The sequence below is a fragment of the Mugil cephalus genome, chromosome 1 (assembly GCF_022458985.1).
Source record: "Mugil cephalus isolate CIBA_MC_2020 chromosome 1, CIBA_Mcephalus_1.1, whole genome shotgun sequence".
NCBI lineage: Eukaryota > Metazoa > Chordata > Actinopteri > Mugiliformes > Mugilidae > Mugil > Mugil cephalus.
Genome location: NC_061770.1, coordinates 43,787,787 through 43,809,303, shown reverse-complemented (window position 1 = coordinate 43,809,303; position 21,517 = coordinate 43,787,787). Strand labels below are relative to the sequence as shown.

The following is a 21,517-nucleotide window of genomic DNA, read 5'->3' as shown; positions in this document are numbered from 1 at the left end:
CCAAAGTGACATCTCATGTCTATGGACACCTATAAGTATTCTAGTGGAACAAAGGCTAATGACGTGGTTCAGAGACGATGCATATTTATCACAAAGGCTGGGCAGAAACACATTTTTGAATAGACCGTCAGACAGTTTGTTGGCTCAGTACCATGGACCAACTCCCTTCTTTTGTTCAATGGAACTTGTTGTCAGTGCAACAGGTAAATAAAAGAGATCTCCCGAGGTGGAATGGATGAACAAGATTCCGTTATTAAGTATTTTCATTGCATTGCATTGACATGTAGGATTTGATCCCACAAAACTGTCATTTTTCTTCAGCTGACATCAGTGGGGCTGACATGTTTGAGGGCTACGGCTTTATTCTGGTCTGATGCGTTCCATATTCTATAGGCTGCATACAGCACCATATAGCATGTGAGACAATGGACAGCGGTTGTGACTGTCCGTTGGCTGCCACACCAGCGGTTGTGGGGGTTAATCTGATCAAAATAAAATCTATCTATTTTAATAGTTTGCTTGAAATTCTTTGACGTTCTGACGATCTGGAGTCTGGGAGCCATGTACGCAATGCGCGACACATTGTCAGGCATTTCCTGTGGACTTGGTTAAAATTAAGCGACAGACACGGCCACTAAGGAATGGTCCTTTTCTTAACATCAGGAACTCCTGGAGTGCATTCACACGGAATATGTGCAGAACGGAATGTTCTGTGAAGTGCCATCAATCAGCTTTTCAGCATGTGACTGAACTGGAGCAGATGGTGTATCCCCATGCACTTCATGTCATTTGAATACAGGTAAACCTCTTCTGCTAAAAGCATGCTGCTTCAGAGCTTCTCTGACTGTTTTAGAAGCCTTGTGAGATAGACTACTGTGGCGTTTCAATTACTGATGTTTAAAAAAATAAAGTACATGGTTTACAGAAGGGTATGTGCAAGCAAGGAGAAAGGTCTCTTGTCCAAAGAAAAATAATCATCCACCATTGTTAAAAGATACATTATTGGGGTGAATCATGTTTAGTGTGGAGTAATGTTTTTCTAGCGCTTTGTTTAGGAGTCTGTGTTGCATTCACTACGGTGCGATATGTACCGAGGACAATAAATAAATGTCAAAACACTGGGTGAGGCCTCTTCTTTAGAAAGGCTACATGCCAAAGAGCAATTATGAAGCTCAGTGACTCTTCAAAAGCATGCTATATTTAGGAGCTGACAACGTACTTTGGGCATTAATGACATCGAGTTCACGTCATTAACCAGAAGCTGTATTGTGCAAAACTTGTAAGAGGCATGACTCAACACGTTGATTAGTTTATGTCTTTACATTTTTGTTTTCATTACATTTTTAAATAATGTACATTGAAGAATTACCGTTTTATAATTAGGTGTTAATTAGAAAGACAATAACATTTAGTGGTTGGTACACCGGGTAAAATCATTAGTTATCTTAAATATTTATCTTATGTTCCCAAGGACATTGCCTTCACTGCTGGAGTTTAGCCAAACCACATGAACTGAACTGAACTGAACTGAGTGGAGTTAATACAGACTTTTATTAAGATGCAGTATTGTGTACATACAGATACATCCACCATGGAATAGCAGAGGTACAAACATAATACTATTATAATTTACAAATTATAAAACAAATTATAAACGACACAGAGTATAAAACACTGAGTTTTGTGTGCACCTGGAAAATAAGTCTTCTAAATCTTTCTCTGCTGCACTCAATTTACACAATTTAACTAGCCCTAAATCTGGATTTGCATTTGTGCTGTAACCTCTTCCTGGTTTTTTGTGTGTTTGTTGGCTTTGTTTGTGCATTCAGAACGCACACACGCACATGTTGCACTCACTCACACATTTCCTTGTTAGCACCGATACCGTTACTATCCACACCTCATACCGGTTGAAATTAGTTGTTTCTTTTCTTTTCAATTAACAATGAAAAACTTGACTGCTTGACTGTCTCTAGTCATAAATATACTACAATTTCTGTCACCTAGTGACAACAAACAAGAGAACCGCGAGGCAGCATTTCTACTTTCCGGTCATTTCTTGTAAAACTGTTGTGTAGCTGTAGCAGTGTTTCCCATACACTATTAATACAGCATTAATACTTTGACCAAATGCTAAGAGCACACATGTCATAACTTTGTATATTTCAAATACAATTTCAATCTCAGAAGAAAAAATATTTAATTTTCTCTTTGTGATCCCTCTCCTATCACTGGTCGCTTTCTTTCTTTCTCCTGTCTGACTTCAGTGTTACCTTGCAAATTACTGCAGCTTCTTGGTTTGCGGCCACAGCACTTTTCTATAATTGCAAACTGCTGCACATTCACCAAAAGACAGAATTCAGTTCATCAGTAGACAAGAACTCACTTTAACACTGAATTACAGACATATTCAGCTGGGGAAGAACCCATTTTTGATTCACCTCTTATTGTTTTGTGCATGAACGGATTAAAGAGAAAAATAACCGTCATGATTGGCACTCTTTTTCATGTGAACATCACTGGGGTTTTCATTAAAGTCCCTGAACTTCAGTCTAATCCATGTTTCTCTTAATCCACCAGAATAGAAACAAATAACCGAAAATAACAAGAAAAAAAAAGAAAGAAAAAGAAAATTCACCAGAGACATTCTATATTCAGGATCTTGTATTATGATCATTGTAAAGACATTGATTACACATTCATACCAACTTCCTCAAATGCTGTTATACCAGACTTTTTAACCCATCATTATTGTAAGCAGCACAGTATTATTAATACAAGAACACAATCTACAGTTCTGCTGTTTAATAAAATGTGATATGTTTGCTAATATTGATTTAGTTGATTTGTTATTGTGTGAAGATAATAGCAGGTAAAGTAACAAAAATTTTGCAATGCAGTACAGAAATTTTTAACAAGGCTTCAGCTAAGTTAGACACGCAGCTTTTAGTTTCTGTCCGGTAATGACGTCTAAAAAGATGCCTTTCTGAGATTGTTATCAGTCAGACACACAAAAAAAACCAAAAAAACAGGTTTGTTTGGTAAGATGTCTTGACGTGTTCATCTATATTTTCTCTCTGCCGGAGGCGATTGGCTGGGTGAGGGGTGTGGTGTTATATAACGCCATCAAACGCCCATATAACAAGGCTCTGAGACAAAAACAGCAGGACTCTCAGTTAACTAGTGGCAATGACCGGACTGGAAGTGAAATCACTATTTGACAGGAGACTGGACTTGCAATTGCACAGTTGACATTGTAGTCTTTTTAGGCATTGTTGGAGTATGTATAGCATGCAAAACACGTGTTCTGACGCCATCTGCCAATTACGCATTTATGTGCCGCGTCTATTGGGAAGAAGAAGTCTGGACAGTCGCCACATACCTGTCACTCACAGGACTAACACAGAAAGACACTGTCTTCTAGTTTAGAGTCACCACTAAACATACCATGCTTGTCTCGGAGATGTGGAGAAAAGCTTATATACGTCAATATAAGGTCAAGTTTTTGATTATTATTCTCTTACTTACTTCACACCTTACATTACACATTCCTTGGAAGTGGAAACAGGGATTCAGTGAAATAAAAGAGCCGCGCTTCATGTAGCAAAAACAGAAACTAAAATCTCCTTAGTCACCCATGTAAGCACTTATAGTAATACTGTATTGGTATTAAGTACACAAATTTACCCTGCATGTCTGGTTTTCCTGCATTTCCAGTGCCTGCTTTTTGTTTCCTCTCCCTCTGTATCTAATTTCACTCACCTAGGCACAAGACTGGCAGGAGCACCTGAACCAGCTGGGGCATATCGCTAATTTGCAGCTCACTTTCTAAGGATTGCTGTGGCTTTACTCCAGCTCCAGATAATGCAGCATTGCTCGTCTCTGCCAGCACAAGTCACGTCTTATGTGTAGTAAGTGTTTTCTTATCCCTAAGACTTATCTCAGTTGTTTCTTTTAGTGCCTCTGAGAGAGAAAGACAGTTTCCTGCCTTAGGTGCCACTTTTGTGTTTTCCAGCATCATTTTCATTTTTCCTTTTCAATTTAGTTTTTCACTAAAGAGTTTTTAATAAACCCCAATTGTTGACTTTTACACGAACCTCATAGTCTCTTGCATTCTGGGTCCAACCACTGGCTTGACAGACATCACAGAATGTATGTTGAACAAAGCCGTGATATCACCCATAGTATTCCTGTAGTATGATTCGCTCTCCTTTGGCCTCCTAAACAACATCAAGTCAGACGGCCTACTTTACTTTTGAGACCTCATTAGCTTTTATACTCAGATACTATTTCTTCTGTTGGTGAATGTTTAATAATAACTACTGTACCTAAGGATTAAGTAGATTTTCTTTTCTTTAAAGACCTGTACAAACAAGAAGAAAGGCCTTACGTCCTAACAGCATTTGGATGCATTAATCATGTATCATACTCCTCCTGCTGGTTAAGTGTTGGAAGCATTATGTGTGTGTCACTGTCACTGTAGAACATGAACCGTACATTCATTTCTGTTTATTTCTCACCAGAGAGCAAGGATGAAGTTCAAGAACTATATGTCCACAACTACTTTATTTAAGGACTGGATTATTACTTTGCAAGCGCATTAAACCCAAACGTTGTGGGAAACTTCAGGCAGAGGTGTCCTTTTTTTCAATTTCTCTTTTTATCTTATTCATCTCGCCAACAACATCAAACCACAGCAAAGCAGCCAAAAGCACAGAAGAGGCTATATTTATAAGAAAGGAACTACAAAAGAAACCCAGAAACATAATACATGCCACATTTTCACTGTCTTTCAAATCAGCCTAAGTGAAAGACCGATTATAAAACCATGTCCATCATTCAGGGTGTGCCCAGTACATCTTTGCATTGCTGTTGTTTGTTTTTGTAAATGCAACAAAGAGGAACTCTCATCACTTTCTGGGTGGGACCAGATGTGCAGTATTTACAACCAGCAGACGTCGGTGACAGACAGGATATTTCCCAGTCCCATAGCGCATGCTGAACAAGACTACATCAAGTGCTATTCATTGAGAGGGGTTTTATTGGCAGGAAGATGAACATTATTTAACAATTTGTTTAGTTATGAGGTCATTAATCTCTTTGAAACCTCGAAATACAAAGTTGAACTTGAAATAACTGTTCCTCATTTCCCAGTGGTTTTCAGTCTAATTTGAATGTTGTTACGTTGTGATCGGCACCTTTAATATTACCTTTATTAAAAGTGCATTTGATGGATAAAGGGAGGTAGAAGAACAGAACAGCACTGTTTTATGTGTGCGTGTCATGACTCTGGCATCCAGGTTAAATTATTATTTATTGTTTTCCGCCCTGATGTCAGTTAGACATGCACAAGACTCAAACCCTGGACGTTTCCATATGCACAGCAGTCTCCAATAATAAAGGTGAATAAAGGCATGTGTGATTGAAGAAATATGTAACTTAACCACATGGATTATCAACATGACTGCATCAATAATTAACCACATGCTGATACATTATTTAATGACGGGATAATCCTGTAGACTCATTAAATACTTTTATGATTAATTCTTGACTGGATTTATTTATCACTAAGTTAATAGCTACAAGGACAGGATATTTTAAAAGTGTCATTACATATAAACAACCGTCGCTTAGACAGGGGCGTCCCTGTTGCGTATAGACGGTCTCAGGGCACATTGCTCACAGTTCTTTTACGCTGGCCATTTCTGATTAGATTTCCCAAATGTGATTTTAATGCAAAGTCTGAACAGGCCCTAAGATCCCAGACAAAGTGGTGTACACTGCAATATTATTCAAAAAGAGGATACCTCTGCAATGATTTTTGTGAGATATTCCCGGCTATAATGTTGCAGCTCCTATCCACAACAGCCAACTATTGATGCAAGTTATGTTACTATGTCCAGCGTACGGACATTGTTATGAGACAAAATGGATTTTTAACTCGACCAAAGAAGGACCTCCGCAAGGATAAGAGATGCAAGGTAACAGGTATGTTTATGCATGGCAGTGGCACTAGTAGGCCATCACTCATTGCTCTTAAATCCTAAAAGTAGCTGCACACATATGCTAATACATTTAATGCTAATACCTGAGAAATGTTGGACACAGGGCATTTACCCACAACTCTCCACTCTTCACCTGATATATTTAATGAAAATACCCACATAAATGGCTTTTTTGGGATATATCAAATTTCTAAATAGGCTTTCTTATTTGGAGCTTGGATTCGAAGTTAAAGCTCAAACTACTTACAGTGATGACTCATAATGAAGTCTGCGCGGTTGCTAAAAGCAGTTTAGCTAAACGAGTCTTACAACCCAACAAGAGTAGTGTTATCATTCCTATTGTTGGGGTGAGGTTCTGCGAAGACTCAGGCGTCACAGAAACCTGGCACCTCCACAAGTCTATGCATACCGCCACAGGGAGGAACACTTCAGTCTGCACATGAGTCAATTACTCTATTTTTAGAGTAGAAACCAACTTCACGTCCACAGACAAAAAGAAATGAATCAGCAGCTGTAGCAGAGACTGAGGAATGAGTGCGCCAATGTGTTTCAGGGAGGAAGAACAGAGAAAAAGAAAGAATAAGATGTGAAATGATAGATCAGGTGCTAACTCTTCCAAGAGGAGTACTAAATAAATACTGAACTTAGTCACTGTCAGTTGAAAAAGAATGAATATAGCTGAACTCCTGAATGAACTTCTAGATAAAAATAGCAGTGTAGAAACTGAAAGCTTATGAGAGATGATGACTCATGTATGAGGGAGAGAGAAAGAAAAATTATAGATCTCATATCATTGACTGATCTGGAGAAATAATCCAATTTCACTTAATTGATCAGAAAATTATTATTTAATTACTGCAAGTAATTAGTCTTCCTCTATGTCAGTGACTATAATGACAGGCAGAACAATTAAATAAGCTTCCACCAGATGGCAGAAGGAACAAAATTAACCTGTCTGTCTATCTAATGCCATAGTCATGATGTTTGGAGTGATAGAGATGGACTTGAATTGAGAAAGTAGTCAATCCTATTGTGGCCCTATTCAAAAATTTCAGAAAACACAAAGGCTTTACAGAAAACACAACAACATTACAGAAAACACAATGAAATTTCACGGTAAGGACAATACTTCTTTCTGATTGAACAGAACCTGTGCTAAAATACATGCTGATGTGATTTGCTTGGTTGTTTCGCTGCCAGTCAAACAAATTATGCTTTGTGAATGGTCAGATCAAAAATAACATTATATGTATGTCCTCTTCAGTTACTATTTCCAAACCAGTAATCAGATTAAAGTTACTCATCCAAGTCACGGTGTATTTTTCCTGAGTGAAAAGATATATTTTTGCTTTCCTCTTATGCGACCAGTTTTCAGCATGAGGACAACTCATGTGTAATACTGCACAGCGACACACAGACAAACAACAATGGAGGGAGGAGAGATGTGTGTTTTCCAGCCGCCACTATTTTGAGTTTGAGTCAGGTAAAGAAAACAATATCAAGGTTCGTTGTACACTCCATTCTCACAACAAAATCCTATCGAGCTACAAAAACACAGCATTGAATTTAAAGAAACATTTGGAGTAGTTGTTTTTATAAAAACAAGTATTTATATTTTAGTGAATTCAAGAAAGACTGATTTTATTTTATTTTTTTATAAAAACTGCATTAAACTATGTATTTTTTCAGGAAATAGTTTTCGAATTAAATCTGTTAAAATGCACTTCCAATAAACTGAGTACTGGCAAAACCAGTTGTCATTGTTATGTTGAGGCAGGGGGGAGTTGTCGGCAGCTGCTGTATGTAACTATTAACGTAACTTGTATTCTAATTTAGTTATTTTTAAAATCAAGTGATCAGGAAAGATATTCCTCTATTAATGACATCTCATCCTCCATTCTTCCCAATGTTTTTTTTTGTGTGTGTGTCTTTTGTGTTTTCTCGAGTGTTGTTGTGTTTTCTGTAATGTCATTGTGTTTTCTGTAATGACGTTGTGTTTTGTGAAATGTCTTGTGTTTTTTGTCATGTCGTTGTGTTTCGACCTTCAGGGAAACTGTACAATCTCCACTGGGTCGTGGACACAATTTTGACCCAGATGAAGTCATAGTATGAGCAGTGGTCAACAAAAAAAAAAAAAAAAAAAAAAAGCTGAGCTCACGATAATACGATGAAAGTTACCTCAAGACTCCTCCACGCCACTAGAGAGCCAAGTGGTGTTTACACTGGAGGCTTTTGCGACAGGTGTTTTAATTGATAATTGCAACAAAGGTGCTGACTGAGGCGGAATTAAACAGTGACTGTGGTCGATTTTACGTGGTTATGGGTGGTTTGTGTTTATGTGAAACGGACTATTGAACTGAGTACTGAACTGAAATACGACAAGAAATAAAGCGCCTTGTGAAGTTGAAATGCTGGAAAAAAATGGATTCGTTTTTTCGAGTACACGTCCGAACAATAGGCCCATTACCAGCCAGTAGTGGCTTCAGTGTAGGACTCTGTCACTAGAATTAAGTTAAAAAGTACTTCGGTTTGGACGCTGGAGACGACGCGGTTCTTCACGTGGAGTCAACGGAGCTCGTTCGATGGACGGACGGAATTTCTGCTCTTATACCTGGAGCTGCCCCGGAGTTACCGGGACACCAAGCATTAAAGAGCGGGACGTCTGATCGTCTATGTCGGCCAACGTTTGGGGGGTATGTTCGCTCTTCGCTGACACAAACATTTAAATGGCTATTGTGAATCTGTGTGCACAAGTTAAATAGTCTACGCGTAAATCCAATGTTGCTACCCTCTTAAAAATGCTTTGTGCGTTAAGACGTATTGCTTGGTGAATATAAACTTCTTCTTTTTGTTTAACGGCGGTTGGCATCCAGCTTGTTGGTGCATTACCGCCACCTTTTCCTCCGTGGATTGGAGTGGATCAGATATTAGGCTTACAATCTAATTTCGATTATACAATAGTCATAAAATAAATGAAAAATCCGCTGCCTCCATCATATTGTCTGCTATACTTACTACAAAGGCTGATAAACATTTGGTTAATGAGACTGAGAGTGAACATAATGGGGTTGTGAAAAGGCCTCAAAATGACACTGTTAAACAAAAATGTCCCTCTAAATTAACAGTCAAAGCTTGGATGGACAAAATAGACAATATACAAAGGGTAAGAAAAGCTAAATTACCAAAACTATCAAAGCTTAAAACATTGTTGACTTGGCAGATGGCAGATCTTCCACTCAATCTGCGTGTATTAAAGCAGAGGCGGAAAAGGCCGTGCTTTTGGCTCATGCTGCTGCATTAAAGCCGAAGATCAGAAGAGTTGTCCAGGAGCCAAGGACTGTTAGTGTCACCACGCCATTTCTGAAGAAAAAGCATGTTGAAGCTTGTTTAACGTTTGCTGCACAACATTTAGACAAGCCTGTAAAATACTGGAAGAACATAGTTTGGTCAGATAAGAGCAAAATTTAACTCTTTGGATGCCATAACACACACCAAGTTTGGAGGACAAAATGCACTGCACATCACCCCAAAAACACCGTACCCACAGTGAAGTTTGGGGGTGGGACCATCATGGTGTGGGGCTGTTTTTCTGCATACGGGCAAACTTCATATAATTGAAGAGAGGATAAATGGAAAAATGTACAGAGACATTCTTGATTAAAAATCTGCTGCCACCTACCAGAATAATGAAGATGAAATGAGAGTGGACATTTCAAGACAATGATTTAAAGCACAGAGCCAAGGAAACTCTCAACTGGCTTCAGAGAAAGAAAATAAAGCTGCTAGAATGGTCCAGCCAATCACCTGACTCCAATTGAAAATCTATAGGAAGTACTAAAGATCAGAGTTCATAGAAGAGGCCCACAGAACCTTCAAGATTTAAAGACTGTTTATGTGGAAGAATGGGCCAAAATCACATCTGAGCAATGCATGCAACTAGTTTCTCCATATAGGAGGCGTCTCTTGAAGCTGTCATTACCAACAAAGTATTAACTATTAGATAAAAATCTGTAAGCTTGTTCAATACTTTTTCCCTCTGTTATTTTACATTATAACACATAACTTAATTTCTGAAACTATTTGTTTTGGTTTCTTTCTATGTATGGATTACATTGGTTGTTACCAACTCCTGGTCAAAATTTCAGGTCTACAGCACCTTTAGAAATAGGTTTGCTATGAAAAATTGTGATGGTATTTTTCCCGCTTTATGTACAAGTCAATCAAACCTCTCCACCTCAATGCAATGATCAAACAGCAGGACAACTCTACAGCATACTGCAACGGCAAAAACATTTTCTACCACCCAGGGAAATTCCATTTTATGATGGAGAACTGGCAGTTCACTAGGGGACCATCAAGGGATGCTGTGCACATCTGCCTTCATAAGACCCCAGAAAAAGGCTACACTGTTGCCAAGCATCTGCTCAAGGAGCATTTTGGAAATGAACTGAAGGTAATGGCTGCCTACATGGAGAAGATAGTCAGATGGCCAAGTGCCAAGTCTAAAAATGTGAAAGGACAACAAGCATACAACTATACTTACGCAAATGTTTGAAAGCTTTGGAGGAACTTCAATACTTGGAAGAGCTAAACATGTCAGGAAATATGAAAATTCTGATTCAGAAACTCCCATATAAACTTGGATAAACATGGACAGCAAAGGCTTGCAGAGTTTTGGATGGAGACAAGCAAAGAGCTTGTTTCACTGACATCATCAAGTTCACTGAGCGACAAGTCTGAATTGCTTCAGATCAAGTCTTTGGTGGCATGCAGGACACTCCACTCAAGGAAGAATCAAAAGCAAGCCTCAAGTGACATCATGACTCAAAAGAAACGGTTTTGCAACTTATGTGTCTATTAGTGATGAACGCAAAGCAAGTGTTCACAAAAATGAAAGGCTAACTATATTTCCTGTCTGCACTGGAGCGATGTCCACGACTGGAAAGGAAAATGCACAGAGAATAATTACATTTTCTGAGAGAGAAAGGTCTTTGCTTCGGTTGCTTGTGCGCAGGGCATTTAAGCAGTGTCCAAAATCTTTTTTCCACTACTGTGCAACCATTGCAGCATCCATTGACACTCTCGCAAGTATTGTGACAATTATAACCCATCCTTCTGCAACTCAAAGCTCATTAATTAAGTTAATACCAAATGGCCCCGGCCAAAATGCACAGTGTTGACGAGGAGTTGGCTAAAATGATTGCCTTTGATTTGCTTCCCTTTTCTGCTGTGGAGGACCAAGATCTTAAAACTTTTGTCCAAGCCTTAATTCCCATTGAAACTGTAATAAGTAGAAAGACAATGTCCACAACAGTAATACCCAGCTTATATAAAAGAGAGCATGTATTATGGGAGGAAATGGTGAAAGAGGTCACATCAGTTTGCCTGTTTATTCAAATATTGAACAAAAGTAAGAATGCTTTTGTAACAAAATAACATGAGACAATTGACAAAAAACATTGAATGCAAAAGGGCTTATTAATGCACAAACCATTCGTCGTCAATTGGGTCAAAAGAGATGTTAGTCAAAAGTTCAGAGGTGTTTTGGTATGACTGTACGGCTAATACATGAGAGCCAACTGAAGTTATGATCGAGAAGAATATGGAAAATATGCACTTCTAAAAGAGATTGTGAAAGTTTTTGATTTCATTTTTGATCAAATGCTTGGTGTGGACTAACTATTTTACTGGACCCTTAGCAATATAACAGGATCATTTTTTGCTGGCGTTTTATCTGCTCTTGAAATACTGTGTGGCTTAATAGATGAGTTGCACACACTTTTGTGTGTGTGACTGGTCTGACATAAGTGTTTACTGAACCTGCAGTTATGATTTTATCCTGAAAATGGTATGCATCATTCTAATCTCAATTAAGCTTTCCAACAATGTATAACTACAACAATGTATAACATGTGTGTTGACACATGTGGGGCCGTCACATCTGCAAGGGGCTGATGGCATGATTCATCCTGCCTTGTGCCAAGATTCTTGACTGATGATGGTTGCGTAATAGTGTGGAGACGTAGACATACTTCAATCAATGATCGTCACCATGTGCATTCTATTTTTGTACCTCGTGTACTGAGTTCTCTGGATTCTCTGAAGCATTTACTTTTTTGTTTTTTCTATTACATAATGTAAAGTAGAAGTGTATTACAGTGCTCAGTGAATGTATTCATGCATGCACTAAAACTGGTCACAGTTGAAACAAGTTTGAATAAGTGAGTGGTACATTGGATTGGATTACTGAATTTTCATCCACTTTCTCTGTCTTCACAGCTCAGACAATACATTCAAATCAACAAAGAATGAAACACCCATCACAATGAATTTTGTGACACTCCACCCTTATGCAACAACAAATCATATGATCTCTGAATGTGGCTGAACTCTGAGGTAGGAAACGGTTGCCAAGAAGTTCAGGGACATGTACCTTTCCATTGTACCTGAAGCATAACATACTGCATACCTTGCAGTGTGAACATTATGATACACACACTGCAGTTATTTCAGGATGGAGAGCACAAACCAAGGATTAGTGTTCTAAAGGTGTATGAGTAAAGCTTGAGCAATGTGTCAGTTACACCCTGTCCTTAATTAGACGCTATTGAATAAGGGACGATCACTTATTGCGCTAATTTGCTTTAACACTCTGCGTTTCTTGTTTCCATGAAACAACTTCTCATGCAAGTTAAATTACAGCATCTCATACAGTAGTTAGGGAAAAAAAAACTTTGCAAAAAGAACAGGGTCCTCAGTTAAGCGGCAGCACTGAGCTGATGGTTAGTGCATTTTTAGGTATGCATGAGGCGAAGAAAGCAGGTAAACTGATATTAGTTTGCAGTACATTAACAAAACCATAATGTTAACAGTAAATGAAACAGAAATATAACTCACATGGCAAGTTTGTGTTGGCAATAGGGGAAGCAAAGAAGCCCACACATCGCTGTTTCGTCAACTATCTCAAGCTTGGTGTGGATCACCAAATAATAATAATCCATTTTTAGATTACAATTGTATTGTAAACTACCACTGTGACTACTGAGGCTGACGGAAACGTGGCTGCGCCTACAGCCTCTACGACCACTCGCATTCATACAGGACAGACTAGGGATAGGGGAACCTTTCGGTTATTGGATAACCACTCTGCCTCCTGCGCTACTGCCGCCCCACAGACTAGTATCCTAACTTCCGCTGATTCCAAGATACTTAAGCTTCTCCTTTTAGATGGGGGAGGCATGCCATCTGTAAGAGAATGATGGATTTAAACTGGCATACCCACTAATTCGCACAGATGCTAATTGTTTTTCACGTTGAGGTGGTATTTTCTATTTTAGTTAGCATTATCTCAAACTGTTATAAATAACTACCAGGTATTGAAGGAGAAGAAACAGCGACACTCGGATTAGCCTTTCCTCCTTTTGTCACACTGAACTACGACTGAACCCACTGTGTGGATTTCAACTGACTAGGTAGTAGATAAAATAACGGAATTGCCTAAAATGTGAAGTATGTTACAATAAGAACATTATTTATATAATAAATCTAGGATAATTGCTCATTTTGTTTTTGTATGAAGATGTTATTTTTCAGTTTATATTAATTTGTTAGTTTTATCTTCACATTAATTGTTGTTTTCTGAGTGTATTGTAATATGACCCCCGGAAGAGTAGTCGCTGCTGAGACAGTGACTAATTGGGATCAGAAATAAAGAAATAACAAAATAAAAGACTGAGACTTGGTGTGATATTTAAAGGCAATATTTATCCCCAAACCAAGATGGTGCTGAAACACAAGTTAACAAAAGAAGAAAACAAATAAAACTGAGGATATGTTGAAAGCACAAGAAATATGTATAATTGAACCAAACTGTTGAGTTTGAGTGAACGAAAGTTAAGTAAAAAAAACAAAAACAAAAAAAAAAAACAAATAGAAAAATCACAATGTAGAAGTGGTGAAATTTTAATATGCACTGTGGATCTCATGAATATCACAAATACTGACACCTCCCACAGGAGAAAAACATAAATCTAATAATAACTAACTATAATTCCCGTGATATAGGCAGATACATTGTACAGAGAATGGAGGTGATTCTTTAGGAGTGATGGGAAACCAGCAGCAGTGCTTATGTATGCTGTGGGTGCAACTAGTAACGACATTCAATTGCACCATTAAGTGTTTCATCTTCCAGATACACTCCCAAAGATTTCTGATCAGAATAGCAACACCCACTTGCCAGCCACTTAATATACAATTAATGGTATTTTGATGTTTGCTGTTTTTTTTTTTTTGTATTGTCTGTACTTTTTTTCTGTACAGGTAATATCAGTACTCACACTTAACTAAACTTCATAATAGACTTATTTTTCTTTTTACTGCGTTTTACTTTAAGTGTAAGCAATGGTGTTGCCTACCTGGGAAAAACAAGTCCCTGGATGTCAGTCTAATCCACGTATTCTTGATCCACAAGAATAGGGAAAAAAATCACCAAAAACATTATATATTCTTGACATCTGACCATTGTAAAGACATAGATTACACAGGCTACAATACAATTCCACAGAATACAGAGGTGTATGATAAATAAATACATAAGTATGCCATGACTATAAATAAAGCTATGTATTGAGTCTGTGTGTTTTTAGAAACCTCACTGATCTTCTCTTTTCTCAACTTTTGTTGACATTTTTTGTTTCATTTGGAAACTGCAACAAGAGTGTAGAAAGAACAGCAACATCTTTCCAATAACATTTTCACAAATTTGTTAGATAGATAATGGAAGTAATCATAGATGCTATTGCTGGCTTGTCAGCAGCCATGAAAACAGAACCAGGCAGGTTGCAGTGAGGAGACTGCTCTCGTGGCTCACTGTGCTTGAAGCTGAAAGTGAAGTGAAGGAGAACCAGACATTAGGTCAAGAAATAAGTGAGAAACTTTGGATTCTTTGTGATCATTTAACTCTAATACTTACAGGTGCCAACAGTGGTTGGTGCTGTGGTCGTGGTTGTTGTTGGTGCTGTCGTTGTCGTCAGTGGGGTGGTTGTGGTTGTTGTTAAAGCTGAAAGTGAAGGAGAAGCAGACATAAGGGCAAGAAATAAGTGAGACTTTTTGGTTCATTTTTGTTCATTTAACTGTAATCAATACTTACACGTTCCAACAGTGATGGAGCTGCCTTCAATGTCAAAGCCTTGAACCACTGAAGCTGCAGCGATCAAAACACTCTGAATCGCAGAGTTGTCAGGAACAGATGTGTTTACAAATTGTAGGTCCATGGTGTTGATGATTGATCCACGTCTACCAAAAGTGAAATGAAAACAGTGTGTGAGATATCTGTCTTAAGTCAGTATTCTTGATGTAAAAAATATTCAAAAAATTCAATAGTTAAAATATTCCAATTTACCTGAAGGACACCACCTGCAAGGCGCGGAAAGAACCAGGAAACTCACTCCGGTAGCGGGTTCAAGCTGCAGAAACGACATACAAACTTGCTTCAAACGATTGTTGGTTCTTTGATAATCTTTGACGATAATACACTTGAGTTTGAGGGTCTTAATCTGCTGATTTAACATTTAAGATGAAACAGTCATTTCTTTGCAAATTAGAAGACTTACCTGTCTCTTTATGTCAGCTGCTCGGGCTCGAAAGCCTGGTGATGATGGATCCAGCAAGTCATTTGTGAAATTGTCAAGAAGTGATCTGAAAGTCACGAATCTAGTTGTAAGGGCTGGACTTGTTGTAGTGGGTGCTGTGGTCGTTATTGTGGTTGGCGCAGTGGTTGTTGTAGTTGGTGTAGGTGTTGTTGTAGTCGGCTCCGTGGTTGTAGTTGGTGCAGGTGTTGTTGTAGTGGATGAAGTTGTTGTTGTAGTTGTGGTTGTTGGTGTTGTGGTTGTTGTTGTTGTGGTTGTCGGTGTCGTAGTTGGTGTTGTACTTGTGGTTGTCGGTGTCGTAGTTGTCATTGTGGTTGTCGGTGTCGTAGTTGGTGTTGTACTTGTGGTTGTCGCTGTTGTAGTTGGTGTTGTAGTGGTGGTTGTCTGTGTCGTAGTTGGTGTTGTAGTTGTGGTTGTCGGTGTTGTAGTTGTGGTTGTTGGTGTCGTAGTTGGTGTTGTAGTGGTTGTTGTCGGAGTCGTGGTTGGTGTAGTTGTTGTGGTTGTCGGTGTCGTAGTTGGTGTTGTAGTTGTGGTTGTCGGTGTCGTAGTTGGTGTTGTACTTGTGGTTGTCGGTGTTGTAGTTGTGGTTGTCGGAGTCGTGGTTGGTGTAGTTGTTGTGGTTGTCGGTGTCGTAGTTGGTGTTGTAGTTGTGGTTGTCGGTGTCGTAGTTGGTGTTGTAGTTGTGGTTGTCGGTGTCGTAGTTGGTGTTGTACTTGTGGTTGTTGGTGTTGTAGTTGGTGTTGTTGTTGTGGTTGTCGGTGTCGTAGTTGGTGTTGTAGTTGTGGTTGTCTGTGTCGTAGTTGTGGTTGTCGGAGTCGTGGTTGGTGTAGTTGTTGTGGTTGTCGGTGTCGTAGTTGGTGTTGTAGTTGTGGTTGTCTGTGTCGTAGTTGGTGTTGTAGTTGTGGTTGTCGGTGTTGTAGTTGTGGTTGTTGGTGTCGTAGTTGGTGTTGTAGTGGTTGTTGTCGGTGTCGTAGTTGGCGTTGTTGTTGTGGTTGTCGGTGTCGTAGTTGGTGTTGTACTTGTGGTTGTCGGTGTCGTAGTTGGTGTTATACTTGTGGTTGTCGGTGTTGTTGTTGTGGTTGTCGGTGTCGTAGTTGGTGTTGTACTTGTGGTTGTCGGTGTTGTAGTTGTGGTTGTCGGAGTCGTGGTTGGTGTAGTTGTTGTGGTTGTCGGTGTCGTAGTTGGTGTTGTAGTTGTGGTTGTCGGTGTCGTAGTTGGTGTTGTACTTGTGGTTGTTGGTGTTGTAGTTGGTGTTGTTGTTGTGGTTGTCGGTGTCGTAGTTGGTGTTGTACTTGTGGTTGTCGGTGTTGTAGTTGTGGTTGTCGGAGTCGTGGTTGGTGTAGTTGTTGTGGTTGTCGGTGTCGTAGTTGGTGTTGTAGTTGTGGTTGTCGGTGTCGTAGTTGGTGTTGTACTTGTGGTTGTCGGTGTTGTAGTTGGTATTGTAGTGGTGGTTGTCGGTGTCGTGGTTGGCGTAGTTGTTGTGGTTGTCGGTGTCGTAGTTGGTGTTGTAGTTGTGGTTGTCTGTGTCGTAGTTGGTGTTGTAGTTGTGGTTGTCGGTGTTGTAGTTGTGGTTGTTCGTAGTTGTGTGTAGTGTGTTGTGTGTTGTGTGTTGTTGGTGTCGTATGGTTGTGTTGGTGTAGTGGGTTGTTGTAGTGTTGGTTGTCGGTGTCTGTGTGTGTAGTTGTGGTGTCTGTCGTAGTTGGTGTGTAGTCTGGTGTCGTGGTAGTTGTGGTTGTCGGAGTCGTGGTTGGTGTAGTTGTTGTGGTTGTCGGTGTCGTAGTTGGTGTTGTAGTTGTGGTTGTCGGTGTCGTAGTTGGTGTTGTAGTTGTGGTTGTCGGTGTTGTAGTTGTGGTTGTCGGTGTCGTAGTTGGTGTTGTAGTTGTGGTTGTCGGTGTTGTAGTTGTGGTTGTCGGAGTCGTGGGTTGGTGTAGTTGTTGTGGTTGTCGGTGTCGTAGTTGGTGTTGTAGTTGTGGTTGTCGGTGTCGTAGTTGGTGTTGTAGTTGTGGTTGTCGGTGTTGTAGTTGTGGTTGTCGGTGTCGTAGTTGACGTTGTAGTTGTGGTTGTCGGTGTCGTAGTTGTGGTTGTCGGAGTCGTGGTTGGTGTAGTTGTTGTGGTTGTCGGTGTCGTAGTTGGTGTTGTAGTTGTGGTTGTCTGTGTCGTAGTTGGTGTTGTTGTTGTGGTTGTCGGTGTCGTAGTTTGTGGTTGTCGTGTCGTAGTTGGTTGTATTTGGTTGTCGGTGTTGTAGTTGTGGTTGTCGGAGTCGTGGTTGGTGTAGTTGTTGTGGTTGTCGGTGTCGTAGTTGGTGTTGTAGTTGTGGTTGTCGGTGTCGTAGTTGGTGTTGTACTTGTGGTTGTCGGTGTTGTAGTTGTGGTTGTCGGTGTCGTAGTTGGTGTTGTAGTTGTGGTTGTTGGTGTTGTAGTTGTGGTTGTCGGTGTCGTAGTTGGTGTAGTTGTTGTGGTTGTCGGTGTCGTAGTTGGTGTTGTAGTTGTGGTTGTCGATGTTGTAGTTGTGGTTGTCGGTGTCGTAGTTGGTGTTGTAGTTGTGGTTGTCGGTGTTGTAGTTGTTGTTGTCGTTGTGGTTGGTCGTGTTGTATTGTGGTTGTCTGGTTGGTGTGTTGTTGGTGTTGTCTTGGGTTGTCGTAGTTGGTGTTGTAGTTGTGGTTGTCGGTGTCGTAGTTGGTGTTGTAGTTGTGGTTGTCGGTGTTGTAGTTGTGGTTGTCGGTGTCGTAGTTGGTGTTGTAGTTGGTGTTGTTGTTGTGGTTGTCGGTGTCGTAGTTGGTGTTGTAGTTGTGGTTGTCTGTGTCGTAGTTGTGGTTGTCGGAGTCGTGGTTGGTGTAGTTGTTGTGGTTGTCGGTGTCGTAGTTGGTGTTGTAGTTGTGGTTGTCGGTGTCGTAGTTGGTGTTGTAGTTGTGGTTGTCGGTGTTGTAGTTGTGGTTGTTGGTGTTGTAGTTGGTGTTGTAGTAGTTGTTGTCGGAGTCGTGGTTGGTGTAGTTGTTGTGGTTGTCGGTGTCGTAGTTGGTGTTGTTGTTGTGGTTGTCGGTGTCGTAGTTGGTGTTGTACTTGTGGTTGTCGGTGTTGTAGTTGTGGTTGTCGGAGTCGTGGTTGGTGTAGTTGTTGTGTGGTTGTGGTGTCGTAGTTTGGTGTTGTAGTTGTGGTTGTCGGTGTCGTAGTTGGAGTTGTAGTTGTGGTTGTTGGTGTTGTGTTGGTGATTGTGTTGTGGTTGTCGTGTCGTAGTTGGTGTAGTACTTGTGGTTGTCGGTGTTGTAGTTGTGGTTGTCGGAGTCGTGGTTGGTGTAGTTGTTGTGGTTGTCGGTGTCGTAGTTGGTGTTGTAGTTGTTGTTGTTGTGTCGTAGTTGGTTGTGTTTGTGGTTGTCGTGTTGTAGTTGTGGTTGTCGGTGTCGTAGTTGGTGTTGTAGTGTTTGTTGTCGGTGTCGTAGTTGGTGTTGTAGTTGTGGTTGTCGGTGTCGTAGTTGGTGTTGTACTTGTGGTTGTCGGTGTCGTAGTTGTGTTGTGTTGTGTTCGTGTGTAGTTGGTGTTGTTGGTGTTGTGTTGTGGTTGTCGGTGTCGTAGTTGGTGTTGTACTTGTGGTTGTTGTGTGTCGTAGTTGTGTTGTTGTGGTTGTCGGAGTCGTGGTTGGTGTAGTAGTTGTGGTTGTTCGGTGTCGTAGTTGGTCTGTGTAGTTGTGTGTTGTTGTTGTGTGGTTGTCGGTGTCGTAGTTGGTGTTGTACTTGTGGTTGTTGGTGTGAGTGGTGTTGGTGGTGTCGTGTCGAGTTGTCTGTGGTTGTGGTGTTGTAGTTGTGGTTGTGTGTCGTAGTTCGTGTGTTGTGTTGTGTGTCGTAGTTGGTGTTTGTGGTTGTCGGTGTCGTAGTTGGTGTTGTAGTTGTGGTTGTTGGTGTCGTAGTTGGTGTTGTAGTTGTGGTTGTCGTTGTTGTAGTTGTGGTTGTTGGTGTCGTAGTTGGTGTTGTAGTTGTGGTTGTCGGTGTCGTAGTTGTGTTTACTTGTGGTTGTCGTGTTGTTGTGTGGTTGTCGGTGTCGTAGTTGGGTTGTACTTGTGGTTGTGTTTGATTGGTGATGTAGTTGTGGTTGTCGGAGTTGTGGTTGGTGTAGTTGTTGTGGTTGTCGGTGTCGTATGTGTTGTGTGGTGTGGTGTGTAGTTGTGGTTGTCGGTGTCGTAGTTGGTCGTTTGTAGTTGTGGTTGTTGGTGTCGTAGTTGGTTGTAGTTGTTGTGTGTTGTCGGTTGTCTGTGTGGTGTGTTGTATTGTGGTTGTCGGTGTGTAGTTAGTTGTATTTGTGTTTGTTGGCGTGTAGTGGTGGTTTCGTGTGTATTGGTTGTATGTGGTTGTCGGTGTCGTAGTTGGGTTTGTAGTTGTGGTTTGTCGTGTGTCGTAGTTGGTGTTGTACGTTGTGGTTGTCGGTGTTGTAGTTTGGTGTTGTTACGTTGGTGTTGTAGTGTGTTTTGGTTGTCGGTGTAGTGTTGTTGTGTTGTCGGTGTCGTATTGGTGTTGTAGTTGTGGTTGTCGGAGTCGTGGTTGGTGTTGTACTTGTGGTTGTTGGTGTGTAGTTGGTTGTGTTGTGTTGTCGGTGTCGTAGTTGTGTTGTACTTTGGTTGTCGGTGTTGTATTGTGGTTGTCGGAGTCGTGGTTGGTGTAGTGTTGTGGTTGTCGGTGTCGTAGTTGGTGTTGTAGTTGTGGTTGTCGTGTCGTAGTTGGTGTTGTATTGTGGTTGTCGGTGTGTAGTTGTATTGTGGTGGTGGTTGTGTGTTGTAGTTGGTTGTTGTTGTCGGTGTCGTAGTTGGTGTTGTATGTGGTTGGTGTGTTGTGGTTGTCGTAGTTGGTGTTGTAGTTGTGGTTGTCGGTGTCGTAGTTGGTGTTGTAGTTGTGGTTGTCGTTGTTGTAGTTGTGGTTGTCGGTGTGTAGTTGTGGTTGTTGGTGTCGTAGTGTGGTTGTAGTCGTTGTGTCGAGTCTGGTTGTGTAGTTGTTGTGGTTGTCGGTGTCGTAGTTGGTGTTGTAGTTGTGGTTGTTGGTGTCGTAGTTGGCGTTGTAGTTGTGGTTGTCGGTGTCGTAGTTGGTGTTGTACTTGTCGGTTGTAGTTGGTGTGTCGTAGTTGGTGTTGTGTTAGTTGTGTGTGTTGTCGGTGTGGTTCGTGTAGTTGTCGATGTGAGTGTGTTGTTGGTGTTGTAGTTGTGGTTGTCGGTGTCGTAGTTGGTGTTGTAGTTGTGGTTGTCGGTGTCGTAGTTGGTGTTGTAGTTGTGGTTGTCGGTGTTGTAGTTGGCGTTGTTGTTGTCGGTGTCGTAGTTGGTGTTGTAGTTGTGGTTGGTGATGTAGTTGTGGTTGTCTGAGTCGTGGTTGGTGTAGTTGTTGTGGTTGTCGGTGTCGTAGTTGGTGTTGTAGTTGTGGTTGTCGGTGTCGTAGTTGGTGTTGTAGTTGTGGTTGTCGGTGTTGTAGTTGTGGTTGTCGTAGTTGTTGTAGTTGTGGTTGTTGGTGTCGTAGTTGTGTGTTGTCGGAGTCGTGGTTGGTGTAGTTGTGTGTTGTCGTTGTGGTTGTTTGTGTTGTAGTTGTGGTTGTCTGTGTCGTAGTTGGTTGTAGTTGTGTTTACGTGTTGTAGTTTGTTGTGTTGTAGTTGGGTTGTAGTGGTTGTTGTCGGTGTCGTAGTTGGCGTTGTGTGTGGTTGTCGGTGTCGTAGTTGGTGTTGTTGTTGTGGTTGTCGGTGTCGTAGTTGTTGTTGTAGTTCTGGTTGTTGGTGTCGTACTTGCTGTTGTAGTTGTGGTTGTCGGTGTCGTAGTTGGTGTTGTACTTGTGGTTGTCGGTGTTGTAGTTGGTGTTGTACTTGTGGTTGTCGGTGTTGTAGTTGGTGTAGTTGT

At 40.7% G+C, this 21,517-nt stretch overlaps 1 protein-coding gene across 1 annotated transcript; it reads right to left on the bottom strand.

Annotated features, from left to right (window-relative positions):
• Window positions 1–13,752: 13,752 nt before the first annotated feature.
• On the bottom strand, window positions 13,753–18,015 carry LOC125007375 (mucin-2-like; the record flags this gene model as incomplete). The annotated part of the gene is made up of 6 exons (XM_047584188.1): window positions 13,753–14,891; window positions 14,983–15,069; window positions 15,160–15,305; window positions 15,412–15,475; window positions 15,623–16,923; window positions 17,994–18,015. Coding segments are annotated over 4 exons (1,428 nt in total), but the record flags the coding sequence as incomplete, so codon positions are not given.
• Between the last annotated feature and the right edge of the window lie 3,502 nt (window positions 18,016–21,517).